This window comes from Lynx canadensis, chromosome A3 (genome assembly GCF_007474595.2).
Source record: "Lynx canadensis isolate LIC74 chromosome A3, mLynCan4.pri.v2, whole genome shotgun sequence".
Taxonomy (NCBI): Eukaryota; Metazoa; Chordata; class Mammalia; order Carnivora; family Felidae; genus Lynx; species Lynx canadensis.
Window position 1 is genome coordinate 31,444,189 of NC_044305.1, and position 20,928 is coordinate 31,465,116.

General features: G+C 37.8%; 1 protein-coding gene across 4 annotated transcripts in view; it reads right to left on the reverse strand.

The window, feature by feature from the left end:
- GPCPD1 (glycerophosphocholine phosphodiesterase 1) overlaps positions 1 to 19,041 on the reverse strand; it is a 49,990-nt gene extending 30,949 nt beyond the window's left edge. The window contains exons 1-5 of one of the 4 annotated variants that reach the window (XM_030310045.1): positions 18,920 to 19,038; positions 13,911 to 13,987; positions 11,039 to 11,153; positions 6,963 to 7,047; positions 1,096 to 1,171 (exon numbers count right to left, since the gene is read on the reverse strand). In XM_030310045.1, coding sequence (XP_030165905.1) covers positions 1,096 to 1,171; positions 6,963 to 7,047; positions 11,039 to 11,153; positions 13,911 to 13,959 — 325 coding nt within the window. In that variant the 5' untranslated portion in view covers positions 13,960 to 13,987; positions 18,920 to 19,038. Of the gene's footprint in view, positions 1 to 1,095; positions 1,172 to 6,962; positions 7,048 to 11,038; positions 11,154 to 13,910; positions 13,988 to 18,919 lie in introns of all 4 variants that reach the window. The other 3 variants (XM_030310043.1, XM_030310042.1, XM_030310046.1) reach the window with 3 other exon arrangements.
- Between the last annotated feature and the right edge of the window lie 1,887 nt (positions 19,042 to 20,928).

Consider the following 20,928-nt stretch of genomic DNA (forward strand, 5'->3'; position numbering starts at 1 on the left):
CACTTCTCACAATAAGTAAATATATATTTAACGGCAAGATGCTTCCAAACGCAAATTATTTTTTAATCTTTAATACTAATTATTTTCCAACCTCAGTATGGGACTATTATAATTCTAAAGTACACTATCACGAAAATTCTAAATATACTATCAAAAATGTATTACAACAAAAAAAGAAAATCCAATAAAGAGGATGGAATGAAATATCTGTTTAAACAAAGATGTGCCCTTGCCACAGGCTAAAGCAGGATCTCTCACTACTTTCTAATCTAAGATAGCTACTAGCAAGCCATTTATTATCTTTAAATGCTAATTCTCTCTAGAAACTAAAAGAAACAGTTTTCAGCACTGAGTCAATTTACAGATGAATCCAAGTGGGGAATTTACGTATGTGAAATGAACTTCAAATTTTATAATCTCAGTATGGAAAAGGAAATTCAAAAATACTTGTATGAAGAGAAATGCCATTTTTAGGCACAAGAAAACTGAATGATGTTTAAAAAACAAAACAAAACTGATTATCCATTTAAACATAGCCAGCAGGTATTTAAGTAAATTAGGAGGAAAATACGTCTGCTACCACCAAGAAATCTGAATGCGTTCATACAAGCTTATTCAAGTACTTACTAGTTAAAAACAAAACAAAACAAAACACAATAAATAGGATAACTTATTCTACTGCTCTTACTACTCAAAGTTAAAAATTTAAGAATCTTTGCTTTGGATTAATTCTTTCCTCAAATGTTCTCTGAAGCTCTCTGAGCAAATAATCAAAGCCATGGATGCTCAGTCAAGAAGAATGGTATTTTACAAACTCTGTAACTACTCCAAATGAAAATAAATATTCCACAATAAATCAATCTAACCACCCCCCAAATAACTTGGCAAGCATTTCTAACAAAGTTTATAAAGAAAGGCAATTAAGAACTGTTTAGTTTTAAAAGATCCATGATATGCTAAGTGAAATTTGCAGTACTGACAATGCATTGACCTTAAACTTTAGAATAAAAATTTATTAAATCCCACTAAGCCATTGTGCAGCATATTAGTAACTTTAATGCATATGCCTCAAACAGATGCAGTTAATGCCCATACCTAAAGGGGTTATTGATCGTGGTTGTAGATGAGTCTCCCACTTGTGAACTATGACTTGGCATGGACCACCGATAGTCTGCAATTTAAAAGTTAAACGTCTGCAATAATTTCTTAGATCTTATTTTCTACCCATGACTCCATTAGATGTTTGTGGCCTAAGTCTTATACTAAATATGAAACCAAGAGATTCATCTTGTTATTTATCAATGTTATATGCCAGAAATCAGGAATGTACCAGGTCACAAAACATGATGAGTGCTGGAAGAAAATGAGGGTGAGGCAGTAAACAGAGAAAAATGAGATGAAACTGGCACATAAAACCATCTTAACCTTATTCTTAAATCTGCCTACAATATTCAAAATATTTTAAAAGAAATTTTCATCTTTAGCTGATGTTCTGTCTTAAGTTAAACTAACACCAAATATAATTTAGGCTTGGTTATGTCAGCAGTCAAGGAATAAAGTAGCTCATCTTAAGAAACTCTCCAAGTGTTTGGAAAAAGCCTAAACTCTGTGATAGTAGGAACAGTAGGTACAAGTACTTCAGGATCAATGATCACAAGTTACTCAAGGAACTAGAGGGCATAATAAAGTGCTTTATTATAGTAAGTAAATAGCAAGAAGAACATAAGATTTCTCATAGAAACCAATGTTTCTAAAAGCACAGAAAACCCTAAAATAGAAGACATGTACATGAGTAACTTTGAAGAGTAAGTTTGATAAAAGGGGAACTAACATCTAGTTTTACTCTATGCCTTAGAGTTTATAAACTCATACAGTGTGACAACTAATATTGTCTTCTGTTATCAAGCTCTCTTACTAAAAAAAGAAAATAAAGCTTTATGTGTTAATATCTACAGCAATTAAAAAAAAAAGAACTATCAACACCTAAAGGCCTGAAGTACTGTTTCCTAATTTCCCTTTAATTAAAAAAAATTGACTAAACTTATGTGCCAAAACCCTTAAGTACACATTTTAGAAGCAAAATTTCAAACTGTAACTTTATAAGGTATTTTACATTTCTCTTCTTTTCACATCTTCAGAAGACATTTAATAAAATATAAAGACGCAAAAAGAAAAAACAAATCATTCATTATCATACCACTTAGGGATAATCACTGTCAATGTTGTCATACATAATCTTCAAGCCCTTTCCTAAGCATACTCTTAAAAAGCACAGAACACAGAAGTTTTCTCTCTATATACTGTACACTTTCAGATAACATTAAATACTCTTCTATATCATTTTACAGAATTTCAATATTGATAAGTATTAAATGTGCCAAATGAGAACAAATGAGCATGAGACAAATTAGGCACAGAAAATAATTAAACACAAGAGATAATTCTGCCACTTAAAAATAACCAGAGGTTGAAATCTTTTTTAAAACTTACAAACCTTTGAACTTGAAAACTAAAATAGCATTAGGTATTCATTCAAATCATTAATGCTGGGATAATATAGCAAATCCTTATTTTCTCTAGCTGAATACTTCCCTGTTTTAAGGGTTCACTTATGAACTGGTAGACTGGGCAGATGTTCGTGAATTTTTTTTTTTAATGTGAAACTATTCATCTTAAATATGGTGAATTTCATTTCCACTAAAAAAATAAAATATAAAAAAAAAGGAGATACATTTAACCCTACATCCGCTAGACATTTTTTACTACAACTTTTCCCTATCACATTTTTCTGTATTTGTGTTTTAAACGTCAAACTTTCTAATCCTCAAAAGATGATGCAAATGTATATATCAAAAAAGGAACAATGTTTCTTAGCAATAAACAGCAGCCAGAAAGATCTAATGTATTCCCTTCCTCCATTCTTCTCAGTTCCCCTGCATGCCCTCCTTCCCAGAAAATACCCTCTTTGCTACAAAGATGGTGCAATCTACAGTCTTATAGAAGTTACTAAACCACAGGTGACTTCAAAGGGTGCCAGGAACATAATATTAAATATCAGCAGGGATAAGAAGTGGATAGAAGAGTTTGTTTTTGTATTAATTCAGGTGTGGGGGGGAACTTTACAAAGTGTTAGCTACAATATCTACATTTAATCACGTAAGAATAGCCCTATGGATAAAATATGTATGATAAAGAACATATTTTAATAATATGTTAATAACTCCACCCTCATCTGCTTTAGTAGCAAACCACTACTCCCAGCATAAAATAACCTGGGCTTGACAGAATGGACCATTTGAGGAGCAGTCCAAAGAGCTCATTCAACAGGTGACTTATTGTGTATACAAGTGTTCACACTACAAATCCATGTTGGTTGGTACAATAAAATGTTACAATATAGAAAAAAATCCACCAAGTTCCAAAATACACTGAACTTTCAAAATTGTTGTGACTACTTTATTAAACTTTAGAAGGTAATCTTAAATTTTAGCTTACTGAAATTCTTAAGAAATTTAAGACTTAAGCACTGGGAAATTAAAAATCTCAGTAATGACCCCAAAACATGCAATCTTTTTTAATATGCTAACTGTAATAAACTCATTCTTCAAGATCTGAAAAAAAAAAAAAAAAGAACAGTTCCATTCTGTAAAAGGCTGCCACAATTTTAAGTACTTTGGAGTCAAGTGTACGTGGATCTTTGAAGAAAAAAATAACATCATCAGTCCAAGACAGTATTCCATTACTGATAGTTGTTTCACAATTTAGCATATATTAAATCAGATAGTTGCTGAAATGTTTCCAAACATACATATTAACAAAAACACCAATAATCTATTTCTGAAAAGAAAGAAAAAAGTATAATGACTGCTTTTTTAAACAGTGACTGACACCAGTCAGCAATATCAAAAGCATGGAGAAGAAACAACATGCAGACTGAGGTTTTTGGTCTGTTTTGTTCTGAACAAACCATGTAGCAAAATTATCAACTAGTCATGCAATATCGCTGCTTTCAAATATGAAAAATGCAAATGTAAACTTCTAAAACTTTATTGACTATTGTTTTTCCACATTTTGAAAAATCAAAAAAAAAAGATGCATATAAAAAGGGGTTCTGAGCAATTTCTATCTATGATGGCAGAGGCTAGACCTATAGCTATTTAATAATTATTTTTAATAAGACCAATAGGAAAATGGTCACCTATGGGTAAGTAAGCATGAAGTGAAGAAAGCGAGACAGACATTTCTGAGATGGTTCAAATTTGAGGTTAACAGGTGAAGGTATTTCACATCCAAGAAAATTTTATTAAGAAAACTACTATACAAAACAAGAATCTGGGCTACTGTAAAAATAAACAATCGGGTGCCTATCACAGATGATTCTTTTGTTACAGGATTTAAACAAAAATCAAGGGAGATTAAGAACAAAGTAAGAGATTATAACGACCTAATTATGAGTAAACATTAACACCTATAAAAATCAGAAGCAGATGAGTTGCTGAAAAATAGCTATTTCCACTGAAATGAAGGAAAAATCTCTAAGACAATATAATAAAAAATTGGGTAACATTTCAGTATAAGGTTACATTCCTAATTCCAGCCACAAATATAGAGGGACAGACATGGATAAAAAAATGTTACATGTTCACTGAAAAATCATCTTAGGTGAAGATGTGAAATTAATGGACCATCTGCAGACTCACACCCGTGTTTTCATTCCAGGAATATCTACCACCTTTGTGTGCTACGTTTAAGATAATATTTTGATTTGTCACTTATGACATTATTTTAAAATTCAACATTATTAACATGTTATTAGAATTCTACAAAGTAAAAGAGAATAGCTAGCCATGAAAAATTGAGAGAAAAGGGATTTCAAGACTCTTAACCTCTAATCTAAAAGGAATATGCTACAAAGAGCAAAAATGGACAAAAAAGCATGAATGGTAAAATTTTATTTATTTGCAATAAAATTTTAGCAATGCAAGGGACCCAGGAAATCTATAGTTCAAGCCTTTCGTTTTATAAATAAGGAAACTAAAATATGAAGGTCAAGTGGCAAGATCACAAGATTTCTAGCTTAGGCTCTACAAATGCTTGGGTAGACTACCTCCTAAAACTTGTGACTCAGCAAAATTAATCTCATTACTCATTTCAGATTTTCAATGTTTCATAATTACTTTGCTTTCCTATCATCCTTTATATTCATAAAATATATATCCCAATAGCTTGTGTCATTTTACAGTTTAAGGCTCTTTGCACATTAGTTTTATCATTTGACAATGCACAATGGAGACAAAGTTTCGTAATTATTTCTATTAAAAATGTTTCACTTAAAAAGCGCCACCAACTTTTAAAAGAAAGGAAGTGTCACTTTAAGCTGGCATGTGGGGAAAAAAACCCTGCAGCTATATGCATGGGATTTTATGTAGCTATTTACTCTAGTCCATGAAAAACATACTTACCATGGCAGCCCCTGCATCACACGGTACATGTGTACACGATACAGAGCACCTACTTAAAGAAACACACTCACCAACACATACTGTGAACTTTTGCAAGTATTACAAGGGGAAAAACTTGTTTTTTACTGTAAGCAGACTTCTTGCCAATTTTTTCAGAAAGGCAATTTGGACTGATTTGCTGCTTTTGGTTACATTTTTAATGAAGACGAAAAATACTGTAGGTTGGCTTAATTTGATCCATGTTGACAATAGTCTTACTTTAGAAAACTACACCCAAAAGACTCATGATTTTTCTTGTCCAAATACCCCTGTAAGTAAAATTTAGTTGATTTCACATATTACAAATTTCACATACCAGGATCCTCAAATAAACCTTCAATGATACGAGTGTTATGACCTACTGTCCCTGCACAACTGTTCAATTTATACCAAAAAACTTTGCCACAACGCATAACCCCTATGCCAAATAAATGATCTTTTCTTAAGTCATTAAAATGAGACTATTGTCAAGATAAACCAACACAATGATCAACCATAATGTAGTTTTAATTACTGAGTATTTACAATATATTCTTGGAGTAAGAAACGTAATAGGTGCAAAAGACAGCTGAAGTGGCTTTGTCAGTTTTCTTTTCTGTAATGGTGGCTAAGAGAATGAGCTAACAGTGGCTGCTTGCATTTTTTCACATGTAACAAGTATTAAATGATCCCAAAGGGAAATAAAACTTTTAAAAAGGTTATTCCATGTTTTGCTTCCTAGACTCCTGCCTAAACCCCTGTTCACATGCAGCCCAAGTGTGCTCAAAGATAAAAATCTGAAGGAAAAGAATCCTTTCAGGAAATAAGCATCTTTAAAATAAGAGGGAAGAATCAATTTTTTTTTCTTTTCCAAATATGAAAACAATCCCCAAATAATAAATCATTGTGAGCAAGCAGATTAGGTTTAACAGATATTCCAAAAGCCTTCAGAAAAGATCCTAATCTATCAACACCATTGTTGAAAAAATCTAAAGAGGAATGACTTCAGTTTTGATAGGAGTTAAAACAACGCAGCCACTGAGAGATGGCTGTTATGAAATAATTTTTTTAAAGAATTACTCAAAGCTGGCTATATATTCCTCCAAATGTATTCATACCACATAAGGATTAAAAAAATGAAACAAAAAGAAAACCCTTGTAACTGGTTACTAACAGGTTTACAAAAGTAACAGAAAATGTACAGCTACTGACAACATTCACTTATCATTAAAACCAATTTCATAACAAGAATACTGCAGAAGATACTTACTATTAGTCTTTTAAAACTCCACTGCAGACATCGTCTGCCTCTGAAGTGGCTACTTCCTTGATTTTTAGTACTAAAATATTATTAAGCTAGAGTTCTGTTTTCCTTATTTGATCCAAACTCATATTACTTTGAATGTTTCCAAACTTAAATTAGTTGCTTTTGAAAGAAGTAAGTTTGTTAACGAAACTGGAAACTAGATAAAGAAAACATACCTTTGGTTCTAAAAAGCACCCTCTGAAGTAGCGGTACTGAACTGACACTCCTCTAGTGAGTACAATGGTTGCTTTCCATAACATGCTGTGACAAAAAAGAATTAGAGCAGCAGCATTAAGATGAAGCTAAAGTGCACAGAAACTTCACAATTCATAAAATCCCTCAAGCAAGGTCTGTGACCAACAGCATTTATTTATTCCCACACAAAATTTTACTCCAGGCCTACCCTGCACCAGGCACTGGGAACACAGTGATGAGTAAGGCAGAAAGAGCCCTATCTTCAAGCAGACTGTTTTCTGGCGAAGGTAGACAAATAACCAAACACACACAGTAAGGCTGGTTGGCCTTTCTGACATGACAGGAGGTTTTGGAAGAGAAGCCTCAATGAGGAAGAATTGTCTGACAGGAGTCCTACGTGATGAGAAGGAATCAGCCATAAAAGAGCCAGAGTGTTCCAAACAGAAAAAGTAGCCCAAAGTTGGAAGCCAGAGTCAGAATCTTCTCTGACTTGCCACCTATTCAGAGATGTTACAGGCCTAAGAGGCTTTAGGGCTGAGGCAGGCAAGCTATACTCATGTTCCCAACTGTCCCTTGTTCTGACTGTCCCGCCCAGCCTCTGGCTATTCATTCCCCCAGTCAAGCAATCAGTATCTGTATCTTACTGGTCTCAACTCAACGTCTTCCTCCGAACAATGCTACGGTAACATAGTCTATTGCTGTTCTAAAGTTTTGACTCAACAGTGAAAGAAATCACTACAATTCATGATGATAACTGACTTTTACCTTCCAGTCATAGACCAGTGGTATCCAAAGTGTGATCCAAGGGCCATCAATATCACCTTGGAGCTTGTTAGAAATCCAAATTTTCAGGCCACACCTAGAGCTACTGAATTAGAAACTCTGGAGGAGGGTCCAACAATCTGTAATTTAACAAGCCTCCAGGTGACTCTGATGATGAACACTTAAGTTTGAGAGCCACCGTCACAGGCCGTTACCCAAACCTTAATTCAGCATGAATAGTTCGGTGAATAAACAGCAGCTCCAAACGTTCTTCCATGACACCAGATGGCTAGCACGGCTCCCCACCTGGCTCTGCCAAGACAGGCTTTAGGGCATTATCCTCACTCTGACTCAATCCTGGTTCCTAACAAAATCTCCACAACCAGCTGTCACCCATGGCCAACAATTAGATTCATCTGGTAGTAATAAAATACATATGCCTTGGCTCCACCCTAGGAGACTCTGATTTCATAGGTCTGGGTGGAGCCTGGTCATGTGGCATCTGATCAAACTTCACAGAGTATCTGAACACGTAAGGTTGGCCGAGAAGCACTGCTATAAAACAAGAATAGCAAATGCTTGGCATACGTGCCCCACTACTTTTCCCTGGTAAGCCTCAGAATCTTTTCAACACAGCACCCCAGGCAGACTCTACCAACTCTGAGGTGAAATTCTCTCTCACCTCTGCTCCAAAAAAAATAGCAAATCTCTAATACTATTTCATTCATAGTCAGCCAGACTATGTGAAACTAGCCCCATGTGTACAATAAAATTAGTGGGAAGCTTTGAAAAATGTGCTGGGCCCCTCTCTCAAGCATTATTTATTCCTCATTGCCCAGGGGTAGGATCTAGACGTGTATTTTTTAAAGCCCTCACAAGTGGGTCTAATGTGCACCCCTGGTTAAGAACCACTGAATGAAAAGAGATGGGGAGAACAAAGCAATGAATTTTTTTACTCCATTTCCCTTAAATAAAGGTTGCAAAGTTAAAAATGAACCAGAACTGTTCAGTGACATCAAAAATGAACATAATCTGATGAAATTCAAGAAAAGGGAGGACACAGGGACAATGAGGTCTAGTATACCTGCCTGATTTTGAATAGCCCCCTCATATCCTGCCCCAAAATACTATAAAATCTACAAGAGCAAATAAAACCACAAGTGACCCACATTTTCTGCATTATTAGAAAACAATACTACAACCTTCAAATTATCTTTAAGTTGAAAAAAAAAATCCTAATAGCCTGTAGGTATGGAGAGGCTTAAGAGATTCTAAAAAAAGAGGTACAGAGGGCTTAGATGCAGACCACACTGAGGGGGTACCTGGGTGGCTCAGTGGGTTCAGCGGCCAACTCTTAATCTCAGGGTCATGAGTTCAAGCCCTGCATTAGGCTCCATGCTAGGCTGAAGCTTACTTAAAAAAAAAAAAAAACAAAACAAAAATGCAGAGCACACCAAACACTCTTCTAAAATACAAGAATGGTGTCCAAAGCAAATGTCTTTTCTATCATCTTGTATCATCATCTTCTTTCCTTCATGTGAAACACTGTTTATCTACATATATGAATCAATTACATTTCAGTGTACTTCAGTAAGGCAAAAGTGGCTGGTCCCTTGAAGTTATGTAGTTAAGTGTTATCTGTTCACATAATTTTGGCCAGGTTGGCGGAAAGGGACTTAAGACATGTGTTAAAACTTGTGTTTTAGGAACAAGTTCAGAAAGACATGAGGTTTTACTTCAGATCAGAATGGCTGATCTGAAACTGGAGGAAAAACCAGCCACTAAACAGGAACGAACATCTCATTCCTCTGTGATCCCAGTATTTACCAATAAAACTTCACTTGCTTTGGATTCTCTGTCTTCCTCTCTGCCCCTCCCCAACTTGCACTATTTCTCTCTCTCTCTCAAAAATAAACATTAAAAAAAAAAAAGCTGAGAATTGGCTGAAAAATGTATTACACTAATGACAAATAGGGAAGAGTGTTTTATAGATGTTTTTTCTTTTTCTTAGCTTACATTATGATACCGTATTGTTATTTTCCTTTGCTTCACCATTGGTGCTCCTCAAACTATTTGCTGCGAAGGGCCAATTTTTGTTTGCTTGCCTGTCCTGCAACCAATACTTCTGGTCTATGTATACAGTACAAGAGATGAATCCACAGTGACATGCATGAATGTCCCAGCAATGTCAAATTGCTATAAACATTGCTTGCTCTTAATTTCTGTATTTCTCCCATAATGCACTGACAATAAAGTTTTTTCTCTAGCACTGGCCCACAGGCCACATTTTCAGTAGCACTGCTCGACAGGAAAACAGAATTTGAGCCTAATAATCACACAATCTGGTGCTTCTCCCTTAGGCCATTGTATGTGTTTGTATACTATTTAAGATTTCATATCTCCTTACCTCCCACACATAACATCTTGACAACCCATAACACTTCCAAATATCCCCAACTGAACAAGTCCCACCTTTATCGACATTCATGATTCTTTACTGTGTAGATGATGTGACCTAGGCCTAGAGAAATCAGATCTGCCCAAGATCACAGTTAACTACAGAACTGAAACCAGTACCCAGACCCTCCTTTCCCTAGGGCAATGCACCAATACACCCATGCTAAGTTTAGTGTTGTATTTAATATTGATTGTGAATTCATTTCAGTACATTAGCTAACATACTTGTTCCACTCTCTGCTACAGAAAATTATTTTATAGGCTAAAGCAAAAATAAGATCTTTTATCAAGAACATGTACTGAGAGGGGCACCTAGGTGGCTCAGACAATTAAGCATCTGACTTCGGTTCAGATCATGATCTCATGTCGGGCTCTGTGCTTACAGCTCAGCACCTGCTTGGGATTCTCTCACTCACTCTCTCTGCCCCTCCGCTGCTCATGCTCACTCTTGCTCTCTCTCTCAAAAATAAACATTAAAAAATAAAATAAAAATATAAAAAAAAGAATATGTACTGAGAGCCAAAAGATAATACCTAAAAAAAGTTAAAAAAAAAAAAAAAGAAAGAAATAGCAATATAAGCCAGTTATTTAGAAAAATGGTAGTCACTACCAAAAGAACTAGCCAAAAGCTGAAAATGGTTGAGAGGCAGAAATTGAGAAACAGAGAAACTTGTTTGTTTACCACCAACCTTGTACAACTACCTCACTCTTTGGCACATGTGAGAACTGATAAAAATTAAAACTAGAAGAGGAAACTATATGAAGGTATCTTATAAACCCCCTAAATTTATAATGTGAATGTCACAAGTACTCTGTCAACTGTTGTCTTCCTGCTTACCTTTCACCTGTCTCATTTTCTGGAAGAAGAGCCACAGCATTTTGAGGACTCCAGTTTCCCAAAGCATCACAGCTTCCACATATGGCAAAAACTTCTCCTGAAGAAACAGAACAACCTGTTACAGTGGGATAAGTAAGAAAGTTTCAAATTTCAGTTTAAAGAAGAAAAGAACAGTCCGTTGCACTAGATCACCTGGATACAGAGTCCCCTTTAGCAGATGGAGGAACCTTACCAGAGACATGTGTTGGACCCTGCGTTCTTAACTTGACCTACCTCTACAGAACCAAAGCCAAAGAAAAGGAGGGATGTGTAGGGATGAACTATCCTTCGTTTGTTCAACTCCTTAACTGAGCCAATAACAAGCACCAAGAAGACAGAGTGATCAGTCTGAGTGATCAGTTCCTACCTTCAAGGCAGCTTCCAATTTAAAAAGGCAAACACTAAATGCATGTTAAGTATTCTAGAGAAATAGTAACCAGTATTTTCCAGGAACAAACAGTGGCTATTAACACACTAAACGTCAAGAAAATGATCAATGGGAAAGCAGCGATGTAACAACAATAACAAAAACTACTCAAAACAGACTCAGAGGGGCGCCTGGGTGGCGCAGTCGGTTAAGCGTCCGACTTCAGCCAGGTCACGATCTCGCAGTCTGTGAGTTCGAGCCCCGCGTCGGGCTCTGGGCTGATGGCTCAGAGCCTGGAGCCTGTTTCCGATTCTGTGTCTCCTTCTCTCTCTGCCCCTCCCCCGTTCATGCTCTGTCTCTCTCTGTCCCAAAAATAAATAAACGTTGAAAAAAAAAAAAAATTAAAAAAAAAAAAAAAAAAAAAAAAACAGACTCAGAGTGTGACAAATCTAATTTTCCTTACTAAAATAATGACTACTGCTTTACCTGAACACTTACCATCAACAGACAAACCAAAATACAGCTATTGCCTACATTTGCTGAATTTTGTATATTCGGTAAAAGTCTACAACTTCTTGGATAGAAGTATGAAGAAGTCTTTGACTTATGTATCAATACATTCTGAATTACTACAATTAAAATTCATAAAAGAAAAAGATGAACTGAGCCCAAGTGAACAAAGTTCAAGACAAACTCCTCCACATTCTGAGTAATTTCTAGGCACTACTCTAGTAAAACGAGAACTATAGTTGGGTTCAGCCACCTGCATGAGTACTCTGTAAGCTTGGACTGTCTTAAACTTAACTAAAGTTTCAAGTGCGATAGTCCTTCAGGAGTTTTCGGGGTTCTAAATACATGTTTGTCAAGCACAGAGCGGTTACATATAGAGATTTCACATCAAAATACTTACCAATCCTTTAGGGTAACCAGATTTTGTTTTGCAGTAAACTTAGGTTATCACTACCCTCCCTGATACAAAAAGAAAAGATAAACACTGTTGCTAAATACAAATATTCTCTTTTGCACCTACAGATTCATCTACATTCACATCTGCCACGATCTTTCCTCTAGTCATTAAGATTGAGACCCTCATCAAGCTGACCCTTCTGTGGCTAATTCTGGGCTTGGTCCATTTGCCTGGTAGAGCCAAGCTCCTCCTCCTAGTTTAAGCTGCCTGTGAACAATTCCCTGAGAGAGTACAATACACTTCTGCAGTCTTCTACCCATAGAGAAGGCTCCAAACTGGACTAGAGGTGAGCTCTTGACCCAAAGGAGCCAACCTATCAGCTGACTAGCAATCTTCAATCTGCAGAATCCTGCCCAGAGATGGAGCTTTACCAGATCTTCTTGGCTAAGACTTTGAACTTGGACAAACACACATTCTGTCAACTGCTCTGATGGCTGCTATACCAAAGATGCTGGATATACACAAGTGAACCACTCATTCATTCTTTGAACACATATTTTACACCAGCTCTGAGCCAGGTACTGTGTTAAGTGCAGGCACTCAGCATGAACACAAGGTCAAATTTTCACAGTGGTTACATTCTATCAATCTCAAATAAAATCTTTTTTTTTTTACATTTATTTATTTTTGAGAGACAGAGACAGAGCACAAGTGGGGGAGGGGCAGAGAGAGAAGGAGACACAGAATCTGAAGCAGGCTCCAGGCTCTGAGCTGCCAGCACAGAGCCCGATGCGGGGCTCGAACTCATGAATCGTGAGATCATGACCTGAACCGAAATCGGACGCTTAACCAACTGAGCCACCCAGGCGCTCCTCAAATAAAATCTTAAAGGTACTAAAATTCTGAATTTCACAGGGATCCTAACCTAGCTAAATGTGGGGTTAGAGTAAGGAGAGTTAAAGGGGAGAAGGGAGGTCAAAGATACAGACAGAGGTAATAATCTGAAAAAGCCCCCAAAAGAGGGAAGGAATGTAACAGATTTGAGAAATGGTCAGTTTAGCCAGAGTATATCAAATAAGGAGATCCATATCCCAGGCATGATACTGTTTTGATTTGCTGGCTTACACTAAAATTATTTCACACTGCTTTAATAGACAGCAAGAAATACAAGTAGCCAAAAAAAAAAAAAAAAAAAAAAAAAAAAGGAACAAAGTTATCTTAGCCAACTAATTTTATTTCACCAACTTCTTGCACTAGCAAAACTTCCCTCATTTTCATAGTACTTAAAAATCATAGTCCAACTGTCTATGGAAAATTAAATACATTCACAGTTTTCTTGGAAAACATGAGACTAAGATATTTACTATTTGGGGAAGTATGGGTTTTTTTCATGAGTTTACTATACTCCAAGCACATTTCTGACATCAGGCAAGCCCTAAAGGTATCTTCATCTAAAAATTAGGCCCATTGTATTAACAAACTCTATATTTAAGACATTCCAGATAAGAAAAATGCTCATTTAACTTAAAATTTTGTTTTAAAATAAAACTTTACAATACCTGGTAAAAGAGTTCCTCTTATTTCAAAGGTGACCTGAGAAGGTGTCATTCTGATGGATTTATTTTAGAATGTTGTGCTAGAAAGAAGAAGAGAAAACGTCATTTACAGTATATAAAAATCTTAGCTCTAGATAGCTACCTCCAAGAAACAAATTAAAAACAAACAAAAAACCCAAAATACATCTCAATTGTGAGCAAAAGGTTTCAGAAACTTACATATAAAGACTTTTTAAGAAGTACCTAGCAATTTTTAGGGCCTAATGTTAAAACCTAGTCTGTGTGTATGGGCCAGAAAGACTGCAAAACAGGTGTGTCCAAACGTTTTTTTTAAGGATTCAAGATTCTCTTGTTACAAACTTTCTCTTCTGATAAGCAGCTGGTTTGAACTCAGCCTATCTTTCCAGACCAGGCTCATGTTATGAAGAAGAAAAAAAAAGCAAAACAAAAACAAAAAAACTACAGATAGAAAAAAACTTGGCTCAAGAAAAGATTTCTACTTCAGTAACGCTTCAACTTTAATAACAAGGAAACAACTGAAGAACTTAAGTACCATTCACTGAAACAAACTAGTTATGTTCTGCTACAAGAGGGAGATTCTGCTTCTAAGTAATGTAACTAATAACTTAAAATGAAACACAACCCTCCCCCATAAATCATTCTTTTCAGATTTTCTTTGTATTAACCATAGGACTGTCATTACTCTAGTTCTATAGACTGGAATTTAGAGTCTCGACTCTGCAATCTATTACCAAATCCTGTTGTTTCTTACATCCATGCCTATCTGTCTACAGTCTGAACTTCATTCAAACTCCTAAGTATCCGTTATAACCTGTGTTTTGGTTTCTAAATGTCTTCCCAATAATATATTTATGTCAGTTAGAATATTCTTCCTCATGTCCCTGGCTTGAAATTAGCTTGATTACTTATAGAAATCTAAACCCCTAAGCCTAAATGTCCTATCCACATTTTCTCTTTAGTTGATTTTTCATTACTTGGTTGTTTTCCCCACCCAAACCAGTCTGTTTACTATCCCCTAATTTAAGTACCTGAGGGAAGATGACAAATAGATTTTTAAAAATATATACAATATCAATTCTAAAATGGGTTACACAATTTATATAGAGAAAAAACCCATACTCTACACAAAGGTAGATCATATTCCACATAATTTCTCCAACTCCCTCTGAATTTCACCATTGTGAACCAATGTGTTCCTAAAAGAATTTCAATGGCTCTACTCTGCATCATTTCATTAATTTACCAGCATAAATGTTATTTGCATTTATACATTATTTAAAAAATCATAAGGTAATTTTCACAGCTATTCATTTTTCTGTACCCCCCCCCCCACCATGAATACATGCACAACTATGCGATGGGCATTTAATGAACACTGCTACTCCAGTAACTACACTTCAAAGTCAAGGTGGATCTATAGCAGCAGTTCTCACTAGGGGCAATACCGCTGGCATCTAGTCAGTAGAGGCCAATAGTGCTGCTAAACACATGCAGTGCACGGAAGAGCTCTCCACAAATCATTACCCAGCTCCAAATATTAATATAGCTGAGTTTGAGAAAGCTGATCTATTGGGGGCTGCTATGAAGGTCAAGAATCCAGGCTCAATGTTAGCTACGTATTATTTATCATCCCACTTTCATCAATTATAAGACGCAAATGTTAAGTGTATTAAGCAAGACCACCCGTCAGTGTCATATCACCTATATACAGAATTCCCTATTTGATAACTCTACTATTTCAGCTAGAAAACCCAAGACCGTGCACTGGAGAAAAACCTGTCCTTGATCAAAATAATTTCTAAGATGCCTTAATCCACTTTCTGTGTCTAAGAATAAACAAGATCTATTTAAAGCATATACATCCAGTTCTAGCAAAGAATGTTCTAAATCTAAAAATAGCTCTACATTGTTACCCCCTCGTCAACCAATCCAAACATCTTATTAGCTCTCCTTTAACATGACATATCAATCTGAGTATAACTCTAAGAGTAGGAATAATCCTTTTCTAATAATTAAATAGTTGACTGAAACACTGCCATCTTACATTTAATTATTCATGTAATATAAAGAAACTTCAAGGCTAGCAAAAGAGCTTGGCTTTTACGTAACTGAATTAATTTAAAGACACAGCAAAAAGCCCCATCATCCAGCAAAACTGCTGAATAACCAACCTCAATCTCTACCTAGAATTGTTACTTTCACCCAGTGTTTACTGTCACAATTTTCAACTAAGACTACATCATCTCGTCTACATAATTACATAGGTGGTACTTAACTATTTTTGATCACTTTTAAATATCTACTTCAGCCAATTTTAGGGAAATCAAATATAATTATTCCTATATATTAAAATCAACAACTAGTACAAAATTACCTCTAAATTTCTACTGCGTTAAATGGGGAACTTACACAATAAATTTAATAAAAGAATTCAACTGATGATTAAAACTGACTTTCAATCTTAAGGCTGCTTGTAAGAGTGGCCATAGTAACTTGTCTGTAAACAGCTGCAGTAAAGGTACTATACAAACCTATATACACAACCACAAAAATACCACCCAAAAAAACCTCCCTGGACATCAACAAAGCATCATTTTCCGCTTGGATTGCCAAAAGTCCTATAGTCTGGTTTAATTTCCACTCCCCTTCCTCCCACAATTTAATATCATACCAAATAAAAGCCTGGGGAGCTGCTCCTACACCAGTTTACTTGATCGTGGACAGAGGCCAAAATTCTGGTGCAGGACTGGCATGTACAATTTTGACACCCAGTTACCACCAAAACAGTGACAAAGTAAAATACTGTCCTGTCATGGAACGCAAAATTTACACACTCACCAACTCTTCTTCCATACAAGCCAAAAAACCCTAAATCAAACCAAACCAAAAAAACCACCCCAACTTGGAGGGGGGAGGTCTTCCAGACATACACAAAACAAGATGAAAAATCCTAGTCCTTTTTATGTGTATGAGCTGACTGTAAATGTTATTTAACCAACTCAATTTGTTTTATATATAACTTCCATTTTGCGCTTTTTGAAGACAAATATAAAACAGTATTCTTATCTGAGATTTTGAGCAGCATTTAACACTATTTTAATAGTTTTTTAAAGACACAAGCAATTAGTAAATATGACATTCAATTTACATTCAAGAAATATTTCAGAGTTTTACACTATCTGCCAAAATAAATTCTACTCTATTCTTTTTGTCAAATAAACTATCCCAACACATGATCTTACTGGTTTACCAGCTTGGGGAACAAAAGGGATAGTTAAGCAAACCAAAGGTACAGGGACATTTAGTTTAGAGCTAAATTGAGGTCATAGATATTTTTAGCTAAAGTGTGTTTTCCTGGCCAAAAAGAACATCTCTGTTTTCCTTCAAAAAGAAAAAAAAGCCATTTCCAAGTCTTGCTCCTTCTTAGACGCCAGCAGCTCTGGTCCTCATAACTGGCCATAAGGAATATATGAAATGCCTAGGTTTTTCAGAGTTCATTTCTGTTCACTCTGTCGTAGGATCCCCCCACTATTCTGACCCCAGTACAGTTGAGCCAATATTTTAATCAAACGTATGCAGACATGAATGGACTTTTATAAAAGAAAGCGTTTCTGGAGATTTCACTCAGGTTAATTCCTTGTTCAACTTTGTAAACAATGCAGTAAAACTCTTCCAAATGTTTTCCATCTCACTTGGTCTTGGTATTATTTCACGTATAACCCACATTCTTTTCCTGGCGAAGTTACATACAAAAAGATTTGATTCATCAACCTACATTCTGTAAGTATCAAATTTTACCCACTCTGCCGCTGTAAGACTTCTTTCGTGGTCACTATTTTTCTGAACACAACTTTTTCCTAAATCTTACTTTGTCCAGAATACTGGTTCTCCCTAGTCCTTAGGTCCAGAACAGATGAGGCCATGTGCAGGTTGACCTGTTTGCTTCATCCTGACTTACTCCTCGTCTCCAGAACATCAGGAGTTGACAGAGGACAGATAGCTTGTATTCACTTCTTAGCTAAGTCACAACTGTCAGAAATGTAGCAAGATGGAGACACATGCAGGGGCAGCGGAGGGGGGAGCTGCTGGGGACACACAGGGAGCCCCACAGCACAGTATGAAGAAAACATCATCAGGTCGAAACATCCTGCTTGGTTGGATCTTGTTCTACGTTATCACCGCATCAGACGGCACGGCACGGCGGCCTCAAAATGAAACAATTCTCTACGATTCATGACTGAACGCATGCATGATTCCTTTTATAAGCGGGCAGTGGGGTAGGCGGGGGGGCTTTGGCGCAGAAGTCATCAAGGCAATCCGAACAGCTCTGGGAAAAGTACAGCTTTGGCGACAAGGTGCAGCTCTCCCAAAACTGCATGGACAGCAGATGTCTATTCCTGGAACCTCTTCCCAGGACAGGAAGGCACTTTGGGGTTTTTTTTTGGAATACAGCTGAATTACACAAGCATGCCTTCCACTATGCGGTTGGGCAATTTCAGAAAACAAGCAGCCGCCAAAACACCGGGAATTACTTATGGACGGATCGAGAGGTGGTCGGCGAGGGACACGCTGCGGGTTAGGGGTACGCAAACGACTTCAGCGCCAATTTGTGTTTCTTCGTTCCTTAAGTTCGTCTCCTCGTGGTGGTCTTACGCTCCACGCCTTCTGCTGCATGGAAGAGACTTCACACATTTTTCAGAGGGGAACTAAGCACCAGGCAGGCCAGCGGAATCGTGGCAGCAAACAATACAAGTCGAATAAACAGAGACTGCCCACCGAAGTGCGGGCGCCAAGGTCCAGGCCGCTGTTTGCACACATACACACACCCCAGGGAGGGGGGTGGGCAGCGCCCGCCGGGGCCGGGGCACCCTGCCCACCCCTCGCCCCGCCACGTCCCCGGCCGGGCCGCCCTGACAGCTCCACCGCCACGTGAGCTGCCGCCGCGGCCCCCGTACCGAGCGCCGGGCCAAGCCTCTGGCGGCCCGCCTCACCTGTCAGGTCCGCGGGTCCGCGCCGTCGCCGTCGCCGCCGCCGCCGCTACCGCTGCGCCCGAGAGCGAGGGCCGCGGGCCGAGATGCCCGGCGCCCGCCGTCAGCGCCTCGCCAGCGCTCCCCCAGGCAGCCCGCGGCGGCGCCGAGCGGCAGGAAGCGGATCCGCTCAAACCGGTTTCAGCTGCTCCAGACCAAACCGCTAGGCCACCCCGCGGGGCGGGGCCGGAGGGGCGGCGGGGCGGGGCGGGGCGTGACGTCACGCCGGCGCCATCCTGGCCAATCGGCGGCCGCGCGCGGGGGGCGGGCTCGCGCGTTCCTGGAAAGGGAATCGGCGGCCGGGGGCGGCCGGGCATCCCCGGAGTTCCCGCCGTGAGCGTTTTCCGCAGACCTCGAGCCGAGGCGGGATGCCGCGCAGACACCCGGGCTCGGGACTTAGACGCGTTCCTTAGTCGGTTCCCGAAGCCGCCTTAGGACGACCGAATGTGGAGGCCGGAACCGCAGTTCTGAGTTGCATTTTTTGCCATTCAAAAGTGATGGAAATTAGCAGGCCTAAGGTTTTCTGGAAACTTTCTTTCGTTACAAAACAGCAAGCACATTTGGACCAAATCTTTAAAGTTGAAAACGAGAATTAGGTGACCTAAGATGTTAGAGCGTTTATATTACAGAGCCAGCAGCGTCACCTGGGAGCTGTCAAATTCGCATTCTCAGGACCTTTTCAGCCCTCATCTAATTTGCGTTTAACGAGATCCCCAGGTTATTTGTAGGCAAATTAAAGTTTAAAGGAACTTTTCCTAGAGCAAGAAAGACCCTCTCATCAAACGTAGTACTTTTTTGTTTTCTGAAAAACCGACCCTACAAGAAAAAAAAAAAAGAGAAGTTTTTTCTCTCCTTTGATGGTCCCAGAAATATTAATCAGCATTTGCCACTTACCTAACTTAAACTGTTACCTGTCCGGCATCAAAGTTAACCTCTGGTTAACCTCTAATACAAAATTACGTTAGCAGATTTCATTTAAATCAAGTGAGGTCCTGACAATTAAAGAACTACCTTTTTAGTGAATGTTGAAGGACTCTTGCAGTTAAGACATAGCTCCGAGTCGCAAGTTGGTTGAAAAAAAGCGTTTGTACCGGATAAACGCTAGCTTTAGAAAGTTTCTAGTTTTATAAATCAAATTGCTCACGACCACATTTGATGTTTGAGCTTGGATGAGATCCCAGGGCTCTAATGACAATGTCACCCATTCAGTTAATAAATAATTATCAAGTGCCTGCTTTGTGTTAGGCACAGGATGCAGTGGTTTTTTGATAGTGCTCATTTTAATCCCAAATTTCTTAAAGACTTAAAATTTCCTCCCAATTATGTACCATTATCTGCTGAAGTCTGCTATTGTACATTTCTTAATAGCTTGGAGTTTATATCATTTCTTTCTGTTGTTAGTCATACTTGAGCGATGGATTTCTTCACCCCAAGTTTGCTTCCTTTAAATGTGTGTAATAGATCTTTGTTTTCCTGTAATCACCACTTAGTCAAGTTATTATTGGCTGATGTTCATGGTTCAAGTTGATGGACCCAGTCTGTGTTCCTTCCCTAAATCCTGTTGAAATTATAGAAGCATTACATAGATTCGAAAGATGCCATCAGTGGGCTGGAAGTTGAGGAATTTCTACAAGATCTAAAACAAGCCAATAGCATTAGATGATTGGAAGAAGAATAAGGACAGAAAAACCTGGACCCACACAGGGGAAGAAGGTACTCCTGGAGATGCCATATTACAAAACCTTGCTTAAAAACTCTTTAATAGTGCAAGATATTTTAGATTACATCATATATGCCCCATTCTGATTGAGATATTCAGGTAGAATATAAAACATTCTTTCCTCCTGCCACTTCTGTGGAATGTTATTATTTTTTAAAAACATCATTAATGAGATTGATTTACTCATTATTTCCAGAAGAGCTCCATATATATTGAATATTACAAACTATTAACATCTTATTTGATTACATAA